At 36.9% G+C, this 11,310-nt stretch overlaps 1 protein-coding gene across 2 annotated transcripts; it reads left to right on the forward strand.

The window, feature by feature from the left end:
* The first annotated feature begins 3,221 nt into the window (after window positions 1–3,221).
* LOC111779252 (protein NRT1/ PTR FAMILY 5.2-like) lies at window positions 3,222–10,975 on the forward strand. Of its 2 annotated transcripts, XM_023659367.1 has the most exons (6): window positions 3,222–3,393; window positions 8,343–8,421; window positions 8,649–8,866; window positions 8,979–9,544; window positions 9,697–10,243; window positions 10,463–10,975. In XM_023659367.1, exons 1-6 carry the CDS (start codon window positions 3,355–3,357, stop codon window positions 10,787–10,789), a joined length of 1,776 nt encoding a protein of 591 aa, XP_023515135.1. In that variant the 5' UTR covers window positions 3,222–3,354; the 3' UTR covers window positions 10,790–10,975. The 2 variants fall into 2 exon arrangements, with proteins under 2 accessions (XP_023515135.1, XP_023515133.1); XM_023659365.1 differs by lacking the exons at window positions 8,343–8,421; window positions 8,649–8,866; window positions 8,979–9,544; window positions 9,697–10,243; window positions 10,463–10,975 and adding exons at window positions 4,020–4,237; window positions 5,973–6,538; window positions 6,696–7,242; window positions 7,320–7,787 and having other exon boundaries at window positions 3,266–3,472.
* Window positions 10,976–11,310: the final 335 nt, after the last annotated feature.

Below are 11,310 nucleotides of genomic sequence, written 5' to 3' on the forward strand. Positions count from 1 at the left end.
TTATTATTTATTTTTGTATTATATTTTCTTCTAATTCTTTTAATTGTGCATTCATGGTATGAACTTAAATACATTTATTAGCTGTAATTTAATTTTTCTAAAAAATTCAATAATACCCCTGTAATTTGTCACAGATAAATCTATTATAGCTAGATATCCAATAAATGAGGAGAGAATCTCGACAAGAATGCAATAAAAAAAATTTATAATCTACCATAGCAAAATTGATTAGGTTCGTGCATAAGACTTCCAGGCTTCCAGATTACCTAAAAAGAGCATTAAAATTTAAATAGTATCAAAGTCAAACACCGTACGATGTGCCAACGAGGACGTTGGGCCCTGAAGGTGGGTAAATTGTGAGATCTCACATCGGTTGGAGAGAAGAATGAGTGTCAGCTAGGATGTTGGGCCTTGAAAGGATTGTGAGATCCCACATTGATTGGAGAGGGGAACGAGCGCTAATAAGGACACTGGACTCAAAAGGGGGATGAATTGTGAGATCTCACATCGGTTCGGGAGGAGAACGAAACATTCTTTATAAGGGTATGAAAACCTCTCCCTAGAAGACGCGTTTTAAAATCCTAGAGAGAAAGTCCGAAAGGGAAAAGTACAAAGATGGCAATATCTGAAATGACTCAAGTATGTTTTCTTAACCAATCATGACCTACAGACCACCATCCGAAACGTTCCGAGTGGCTCGTGTTTCAAAAACCCATATTTGATCGAAGATTCCTTTTCACTAACCAAAAAAAAGAAGGGAGAAGAAAATTGAAAGAGTGGAGGCAATAAGTGTCAATTGCTTCCCTAAAAAAGGTTCCAATAACAAAGGTGGTAGGGAGTTGTCAAAGGTGATGGAGACTTGAAGAAATTTTTGGTTGAAACCCTAAATGATTACGACTCCATATTATGCGGTTCCCAACCTTTCACTTCTAAACATTCAATTTGCCCTTTTCTTTATTTGTCCTTTCTTTTCCCTTTCTAGATTGCTTTAAAGTTGTTGTTTCTTTTAAACGCATTCCGTCGATTTCTCGTTAGCCACCTTTGTTGAAGCCTTTAATAATCGATCTACTATTAAGTAGTTCATTCATTGTGATATATTTTCGTGTCGTGGTCGATTTAGACCTGATCTAGTAGTAATGAGTTTAGGCTGTTACAAATGGTATCAGAGCCAGTTACCGAACGGTGTGGGACACTAGTCAGAGTAGAGCTAGACTCTATTTCCCTTTGGGGCACTAACATTCGTTATAAGCGTGTCGACTATTGCTCGTGTACTATAGAAGTTAAGAAACGGCTTTTCAAAAGTTCCAAACTTTCAATTAATAGTCCATCCCATCGAAATTGTTGAAACTTTGGTGGCTAAAATCCACTCGACATTCTTAATCTGTGAATCCTAATATATGGCTTGAATTACAAAATAAAGTTATGAACAGGTTTTTCGTATTACTCTCTTAAAGAATTCATGATTATTATTATTATTGTTATTATTATTTTTTTTTATTTTTTTATTTTTTTAAGCTTTCCTTACCGGTGCTTGCATTAAACACATTTAAAAAAAAAAAAAAAAAATTGACAAAAAAAGTCTTATGTGCCATGAAAGGGCGGGATGGAGCGAGGGTAGTGTGGTGTGGAGCCCATTTAGGCAGCCCAATGACCGCGCTGGCCCCGCCTTCGTCCGGTAGAGCTGCATGCGCCTCTGACTTTTCAATACTTTAATTTTGGTCCTACCGCTCTGATTCTATGTTAGACGAACACGACTCTCTACAATGGTATGATATTGTCCACTTTGAACATAAGTTCTCGTGGCTTTGCTTTGGACTTTCCCAAAAGGCATCATACCAATGGAGAGAGTATTCTTTGATTATAAACTCAATCATTTCCTAAATGAGCCGATGTAGGACTTTCATCATCTAATCGAAGTCATGGATATAAACATGCCAATTAGACTTTTTTCGAAGTCATGTGCATGTAGAAAATAACTTTTAATTTTTTTTTAACTTGTTCATGTAGTACAAAAATTTGTTCATACATATGGATATATCTACTCGAATATCTAGTTCGTTCATGTATATAAGTATCTCGGACTTAGAAATCAAATTTGTTCATGCATATGAGTATCTTGGACTCGAAGATCAAGTTCGTTCATGCGTATGGGTATCTCGAACTCGAAGATCTAAGTAATTAACCTAATTTTTAGTCCTAACAAATGAAACCCATTGGTATTAATGATTCAACGTCGACATCTACTACTTTATTTTTGTTCATTCTTTTCAGAAATGTCCAGTCCCAAACAACCGAATCTTTGCTTGGAATACCCACTTGGAATGGACAATATTTAAACAAAAAAGAACCAACCACTTCAAGTTTTGATATTATCCAAAACAAAAACCTTTTTTCTGAAGGATCGTACCGAACGTTCTTAACTATTCTGAGTTCGGAAACCTCTTTTCAGTAGACACGTTTTAAAACTGTGAGGTTGATAGCGATATGTAACGGGTTAAAACGGACAATATCTGCTAACGTCGAGTTTGGACTGTTCCAAATGGTATTAGAGTTTGATATCATGCGATGTGCAAGCGAGGACGTTGAGTATGATGTCCCACATTGATTGGGGAGGAGAACAAACCACCATTTATAAGGGTGTGGAAACCTTCCCCTAACAAACGCGTTTTAAAGCTTTGAGGGGAAGCCCGAAAGAGAAAGCCCAAAGAGGACAATATCTGTTAGCGGATCTGGGTCCTTACATTGGGCCTCCAAGGGAGTAGATAATTAAGTGATGGTTGAAGAGAGGAACAAAGATTCCCTGATAGATGCGTGATAGATGCGTTTTAAAACCGTGAGTTACGTGAACTAATATCTGCTTCCTTTTGTTGCTTCGTCTTCTATAAACTTTGATTCTTCCTCACTGGTAGACAATTTGGTCTTTTAATTCACGTGTTTTTCAAATCGTGTTTCTTCCACTATCAATAACAAAAACGACTCTCTTTCTAGGTCGGTTTCTTAAATGAATTTGTTTTCACCAAAAAAGAAAGAAAAAAAAAAAAAAAAAAACCCCATCTTCAAGCTTCTCTCATTTTACTTCCCTTCATATACATACACATAGTAACTTACTTTCTTAGGTTTCATAGCAAAGGTAGAGCTTGGGTAGGTGAAAGGTCAAAAGGGTCATTTAACAAAGCTTTTAATAACAGAAATTAATTAATATACAAAACAGAACAGTAAATGTCTGTTCTTTTTCTCTCCTTTTTGGTTCCCACTTGTTTGATTGCCTATAAATGAAAATTTGGGGTATGAATTGTGTATGTGTGTAGCACAGGACAGCACCATAAGAGGCTCACAATTAGAAGACAGACAACCATGGCTGTCGAACAAGGCCTTGCCGATGACTACACACAGGATGGGACTGTGGATCTCAAGGGCAACCCTGTTCGTCGCTCCCAGAGGGGTGGCTGGCGAGCTTGCTCCTTCGTCGTTGGTACTTCTCTCCTTTCTTCAAACGTTTCTCTCCATTCTCCGTTTCGTGTTAGAACTTAGGTGCCGATGTAGAAATTTACGCTACCAATCTTGAAGTATGATACTGTTCATTATGTTTTAGCTCGATGATATTGGTTAAATTAGATCGTCATACAGTTATATAGCGTGAATTTGAACTCGGGTTTCGATTAAAATCTCTCCCTAACAAACGTGTTTGGAGAAAAATACCAAAAAAAACAACGGCATGCGGTGGATTTAGGTTATTACACCTATTTTTTTTTTTTTTTTTTTTTTTTTTTTTTTTTTTTTTTTTTTTTTTTTNCTTTCATGAATTATGTAGCTAAACAAACACTAGAGGCTTTAGTTCAGCACGTCACATGACAAACCTAGCTTAGTCTAAAAGTCGGGCTAAACTCGAAATGCTTTTTGGAGTTAGATAGGGCACATGGTAGTAGTGTAAACATATTCTCATAGTGCTGTAAATTTTTCGTTTTTTAGTATTTTAAGTTCGATTTTTAAGAAACAGAAACATGGGTTTTGTTACACAGTATATGAAGTATTCGAAAGGATGGCGTTTTACGGGATATCTTCGAATTTATTGATATATTTGACGACTAGACTCGGCCAAGGCACTGTTACAGCATCCAACAATGTCACAAATTGGGTTGGGGCTGTTTGGATGACTCCTATCTTGGGTGCTTATGTTGCTGATGCCTATCTCGGTCGCTTCTGGACCTTCATCATCGCCTCAATTATCTACTTATCAGTAAGTCATCTCTTCCCCGTTATTTTCTTTCTAAAATATTAGAACCAACGAACGAGAGCTAATGGAATGACTCGATTCATCTCGAAGAACAATCTCACGCTCCCAAACCATCAATTAAGAACATTAATATCATCTTAAAAGAAAAAGATAAGAACAAGTTATAGAATCTTTGTACGTAATATCAATTTTTAAATGGCAAATAAAATAAAATACTCTTAAGGAATCACAAGCCTAGAGAAACTTATTAATTATTAAACTTTTAAAGAATTTAAAAATTGAGGTTGAATTATTGAATATTGGATTATGTGAAATATCTACGGTCGTGATTGCTTTTCCTATTAATTATTTATTTATTGAAATTCGGACATCACCGATAATAAGGAACCAATAATTTAGTCACAAATATTGACTATGAATCTTGTCTTGTTCCTCAATTTTTTACTAAAATGTTTTATTCAATCACTCTCACTTTTGACTAATATGAGCTATCCATATAAATTAAAATATATATTTAATTTAATTAAATATTCAAATCTTTTCTTTCGATATTATTTTGCTGAAAATAAATAGAGGTGTTTGTGGGTTGAGTTCGATCGAGTTTGCACATTTTTTAGACTCGACCCAATTATTTGCAGAGTAAAATTTTTAACCCGATTAGTTCGGGTTGTTTTAGTCATTTATTTAAATTTTTGTTATTAATAAAACTAAATATTATAAATTATTTTTAAAAATAGTTAGAGAATAAATAATTACAAAACTAAATAAATATATGCCCGTAGAATTGAACCAGTTCCATTGAATTTAATTTTAGAGGTTCCACAGAACAATTAATTCAACTCAACTCAATTAAAATAAATTCGTAATCTATTCCAAACGGTAAGAATTAGATTTTTCAAGTCATAAGCTTTTCAATTTATTTATTTATTTATAATTCTTATGGTCTAATGTTTATTTTGGAATTTAATTATTTTAGAATTTAAATTTATTTATTTTAAGTTGACTAAAAGAATCTTATAATATTTGGTCTATCATCATCTTTGTGCACTTTTCAAGCTTATAATTGGCTTAAAAAATCAACCTTTAGCTTTTGGGATTGAAGAGACTTCAAATTAAGAGTTTTAAGAATCTTTTGGAATCTAATTTTTTTATTTTAACCAACTTGTTTGAAAATTTTACCTTTTCCCAATCTTTTCAACCTAACTTTTTAACAGTTTAAGATATTTATATTTTTTTAGAACTATTTTTAATATATATATATATATATTTTAAAAATTATATATATATAATATAATATTTAGGTTAAATTAATAAAAACACTTTAATTTTGTATGTTTCAAAAATAATATCTTTAATATTCTAACTTAAAAAGAAACCTTTAGTTTTAGATGAAATAATTAGTAGTTTATTTTATTAATACTCTTAATTTTTAAAAAAAAAAATAATTAAAAATAGTATTTTTTAAAAAAATTTAAAAATAAATTAGTTTTAGACCAAAACTAACTATAAAACTATTTTTCAACTTTTTAGATTTAAGAGTATTATTATTATTAAATGAAAGCTAAAAAAAAAACATATTTTTTGGGAGTATTTTTATTAATTTATTTTAAATATTTGGATTAAAAAATAATATTGAAGTAAACACTGTTTTTTTCTTTGTAAAAAAGAAAATAATATGTATTTTATTATTGTTTTCCCTCTTACAACATGTTGGAATACTAACGTTGTTAACACACAGGGCATGTCCCTTCTTACAATGGCTGTCTCCCTTCCAACCTTAAGGCCGCCATCGTGCGACCAGCCGAACTCCGGCCACTGCCAGAAGGCCTCCACGCTGCAGCTTGCCGTCTACTTTGGTGCACTCTACATCTTAGCGGTCGGCACGGGCGGCACGAAGCCAAACATCTCGACGATCGGGGCGGACCAGTTCGACGACTTCCACCCGAAGGAGAAGAAGCAAAAGCTATCATTTTTCAACTGGTGGATGTTCAGCATTTTCTTTGGCACTCTTTTTGCCAACATAATTCTTGTTTACATTCAAGACAACATTGGGTGGACCCTTGGTTATGGCCTTCCAACTATTGGCCTTGCCGTTTCTATTGGTATTTTTGTCGTCGGAATTCCCTTCTACCGCCACAAGGTTCCCGCCGGAAGCCCCTTTACTCGGATGGCTAAGGTTATTGTCGCCGCCATCAACAACCGGAAACTGCCGCTGCCAAGGGACGCTAAGGAACTCTACGAGTGGAACTTTGAAGAGTACACCAAGAAGAAGAAGTTTAGGATGGAGGCCACTCCCACTTTGAGGTAACTCTCCTTTCCAATTTCACCCGCCATCCAAATATGTCCAAACAAGTATTTATAGCGGAGAAAACACGAACACAATTCTCGTAAAGTTCCTTAGTAACTTGTTCTATTATAATTAGTTTATTAGCTCACCGTCTCTTCTTTTGTTCTCCCTTAGCTCACTCAACAAAGCTTCGATCCAAACGGGTTCAACCGATCCATGGCGACTCTGCACCGTAACCGAAGTGGAAGAAACAAAGCAAATGATTCGAATGATCCCAATTCTATTCGCAACCTTTGTCCCAAGCATCATGTTGGCTCAAGTCAATACTCTGTTCATAAAACAGGGCACCACTCTGGATCGAAAAGTCGGCAACTTTAAAATCCCACCGGCGAGCTTGAGTGCCTTCGTCACCGCTACGCTGCTCGTCAGCGTCGTAATTTACGACCGATTCTTCGTCAAGATCATGAGAAAATTCACCAAGAATCCTAGAGGGATCACTCTACTGCAACGGATGGGAACTGGGATTGTCCTCCATACCTTGATCATGGTTGTCAGCTGTCTAGTTGAGCGGCGGCGGCTGGCGGCAGCCAGAGAGCACGGTGTTGTTCAGAGTGGCAGCGAAGTTCCGTTAAGTATCTTCATCTTGCTACCGCAGTTTATTCTCATGGGGGTTGCCGATGCCTTCATGGAGGTCTCCAAAATTGAATTCTTCTACGATCAAGTAAGTCTCGTTTAATCCGTTTACTCATAACTCAATCGTTATAAAATTTAATCATTTATTCATATTCTTAACATCAGGCACCAGAGAGTATGAAGAGTCTCGGAACATCATACTCAACGACAGCAATCGGGACCGGAAATTTCCTCAGTAGCTTCCTTCTAGCAACAGTTTCCGACATCACAAGCCGCAATGGGCGAAAAGGGTGGATCCTCAACAACCTAAACGCATCCCATCTCGACTACTACTACGCCTTCTTCGCCATTCTCAACTGCTTAAACTTCATCTTCTTCCTCTTCGTTTCAAGGTATTACGTATACAAAGCTGAAGTTTCAGACTCCATAAAATTACTCTCCGAACAACTGAAAGAGAAGGCTCCATCAAAAGAATCAAACAACCCATATTAACATCTCCAACGAACTTTAGAGGCGTTCGCCATTGAAGAAGCTCTAAGCTTGTACTTGTTTCTTCATTTAATTTACGATCGTGCAAATAATATGATTATATAGTTTATCCACGCAAAGTAAATCTAGTTTTTTAAACCAAAATGGTTAGCGGTTATTTTACTTCCATTTCGTTCTACAAACAAGAGGAACGATCGAACAAACAAAAATTGTAAATTTACTTAATCGGGTATAAAAATTATTCTCGCTCATGCAACTAAAAAAACAAATGGTGACGCATAGAAATTTATAATTCACCCAAAATTAAAATAAAGTCAAATTCCTTTTTTTAAAAATTATTTTTTAATTTTTTTTTTTTCCCAACATTTTGGTTTGGATGTTTGTTTATAAATAAATTTCAGTATCTTTATGAGTTTTGGCAATATTTATAGGACGTGGTTAGGTGGGGAATGAATTTACGGGTAAGGGTCAAAATGGTAATTTAAGAAAGCTTTTAATGAGGGAAGTTACAATTATCCACAAAAGGAAAGTACAAGACAAAACAGTAATTTCCTGTCTGTCTTTTTAATTTTTTATAATCTTTTTTTTTTTTTTTCTATAAATGCAAAATTGGGCTATGAATTTTTTATTAACTTTTGTTGTTGTGCCGTAAGAGATTTGGTGATGGCTATCGAAGGCGTTGCTGATGACTACACACAGGATGGGACTGTGGATCTCAAGGGCAACCCTGTTCGTCGCTCCAAGAGGGGTGGCTGGAAAGCTTGCTCCTTTATTATCGGTATTTCTCTCCTTTCTTTCTTTCGATCTCGATACGCTTCTCTCCATCCTCGATTTCGTGTTTTAGTTCACGTGGGTTTATAGAAATTTACACGATAAATCATAAGAAATGAGCGTAATAGTTATATAGTGTGAATTTGACTTACTTTTGGGTTTATACTGTCGGTTTGAATTTGATTTGTAAGATAGTGTTCGTTAAAAAAAGAAATATATGGGTGTTGTGAACAGTGTATGAAGTGTTCGAAAGGATGGCGTTTTATGGGATATCTTCGAACCTAGTGATATATTTGACGGTTAGACTACAACAAGGCATTGTTACGGCGTCTAACAATGTCACAAACTGGGTTGGGGTTGTCTGGATGACTCCTGTTTTGGGTGCTTATATTGCTGACGCCTATCTGGGTCGCTTTTGGACCTTCATGGCTGCTTCGGTTGTCTACTTAATGGTACGTCCTCTCTCTTTTTTTGTATTAACTTTAAAAAATGAATCACGGGTATTAAGGAAACTTTTGAAATTGAATTATTTTAAGAGTTTATACTAACATGGTTAATCTACAGGGAATGTCCTTTCTAACAATGGCCGTCTCAATCCCGTCGCTAAAGCCGCCATTGTGCCCCCAACCAACCGTCGGCCACTGCGACAAGCCCTCCGCGCTGCAGCTTGGGTTCTACTTTGGTGCACTCTACATCTTAGCGGTCGGCACGGGAGGCACGAAGCCAAACATCTCGACGATCGGGGCGGACCAGTTCGACGACTTCCACCCGAAGGAGAAGCACCAAAAGATATCATTTTTCAACTGGTGGATGTTCGGCATTTTCTTTGGCGGCTTTTTTGCCAACATAATCCTTGTTTACATTCAAGAAAACATTGGGTGGACGCTTGGTTATGCCCTTCCAACGGCTGGCCTTGCCATTTCTATTGCTATTTTTATCGCCGGAACTCCATTCTACCGCCACAAGGTTCCCGCCGGAAGTCCCTTTACTCGGATGGTTAAGGTTTTTATCGCCGCCATCAAGAAGCGGAAACTGCCGCTGCCCAAGGAGGCTAAGGAGCTGTACGAGTTGGACTTGGAAGAGTATACGAAGAAGAAGAAGTTTAGGATGGAGGCCACTCCCACTTTGAGGTAGAGAGTCCTCGTCCCACATTGACTAATTTAGGGAATTATCATGCATTTATAAGTAAAAAATACTTGAGAAGACTACAATAAATTGGATAATATCATATCATTAAAGAAAGTCGTGATTTTTAATAGTCTCTTCTTTTGTTCTCCTTCAGCTTCCTCAACAAAGCTTCGATCCAAACTGGTTCAACCGATTTATGGCGGCTCTGCACAGTAACGGAAGTGGAAGAAACAAAGCAAATGATCCGAATGATCCCAATTCTCATCGCAACCATTATCCCGAGTATCATGTTGGCTCAATCCAACACTCTTTTCATAAAACAGGGCACCACTCTGGATCGAAAAATTGGCAAGTTCAGCATCCCACCGGCGAGTTTGAACGCCTTCATCACCATTTCGCTACTCATCAGCATTGTAATTTACGACCGAATCTTTGTCAAGATGATGAGGAAATTCACCAAGAACCCAAGAGGGATCACTCTGCTACAACGAATGGGAACTGGGATCGTCGTCCATGCCGTGATCATGTTTGTCAGCGCTTTGGTTGAGCGGCGGCGACTAGCGGCAGCGAGAGAGCACGGTGTTGTAGAGAGTGGCGGTCAAGTTCCGTTGAGTATCTTCATCTTGATGCCGCAGTTTATTCTCATGGGGATTGCCGATGCCTTCGTAGAGGTCACAAAGATTGAGTTCTTCTACGATCAGGTACATCTTCTACGTCGAGGTTACAAAGATGGAACAAAGGGTATAAGGCCTTTTGGGAAGCCCAAATCAAAGCCATAAGAGCTTATGCTCAAAATGGATAATATTATAATATTATGGAGAGCAATGAATTCTAACATCTCCTTCCATAACGATTTTATTCGTATTTTTTTGATAGATGGGTTATTATAAATTTAATCATGTTTTTAACGTTCTTAACAGGCACCAGAGAGTATGAAGAGCATCGGGGCATCCTACTCGTCGACATCAATTGGGATCGGGAATTTCCTCAGTAGCGTACTTCTCAAAACAGTTTCCAACATCACGAGCCGCAATGGGAGAAAAGGGTGGATCCTCAACAACCTGAACGAATCCCATCTCGACTACTACTACGGCCTTTTCACCGTTCTCAACTGCTTAAACTTCATCTTCTTTCTCGTCGTTTCAAAGTATTATGTATACAAAGCTGAACTTTCGGACTCCATCAAATTACTCACACAAGAATTGGAGGAGAAGACACCATCTAATGAATCAAACAACTCACATTAACATCTCCAAAAAAAACTGAAGTGGTTTGTAAAAGTTCAGAAATCGATGAACTTTAGAGGCTTTCGCCATTGAAGAAGCTCGAAGCTTTTCTTTCGTCAACTTTGGAGAAATGACCCGACGTTTCTTTGATCACCTTCCACCTTCTACTTGTTTCATTTAAAACTAATATATAGTTTGTATGTTGAGAAACACCCAATTTAATAATATCCTTAAACTTTCAAAAAGTCTATTTCTTTTTTTAAGTTACCATTTACTAAAAATTTATAATACTTATTCGTATAAATTATTATTATTGTGATGTCCCACATTGGTTCAGGAGGAGAACAAACCACATTTACAAGGGTGTGGAAACTTTCTCCTAGCAGACTAGCATACGAGTTTTAAAACCTTGAGGGGAAGCTCAAAGAGGACAATATCTGCTATCGGTGGATCTGGGTCGTTACAAATGGTATTAGAGCTAGACACCAAACGATGTGTCAGCCTTCTCGCTGTTTCCCGAAGGGGGGTAGACACGAGATGGT

Source organism: Cucurbita pepo, chromosome LG17 (assembly GCF_002806865.2).
Source record: "Cucurbita pepo subsp. pepo cultivar mu-cu-16 chromosome LG17, ASM280686v2, whole genome shotgun sequence".
In the NCBI taxonomy this organism is placed as follows: domain Eukaryota; kingdom Viridiplantae; phylum Streptophyta; class Magnoliopsida; order Cucurbitales; family Cucurbitaceae; genus Cucurbita; species Cucurbita pepo.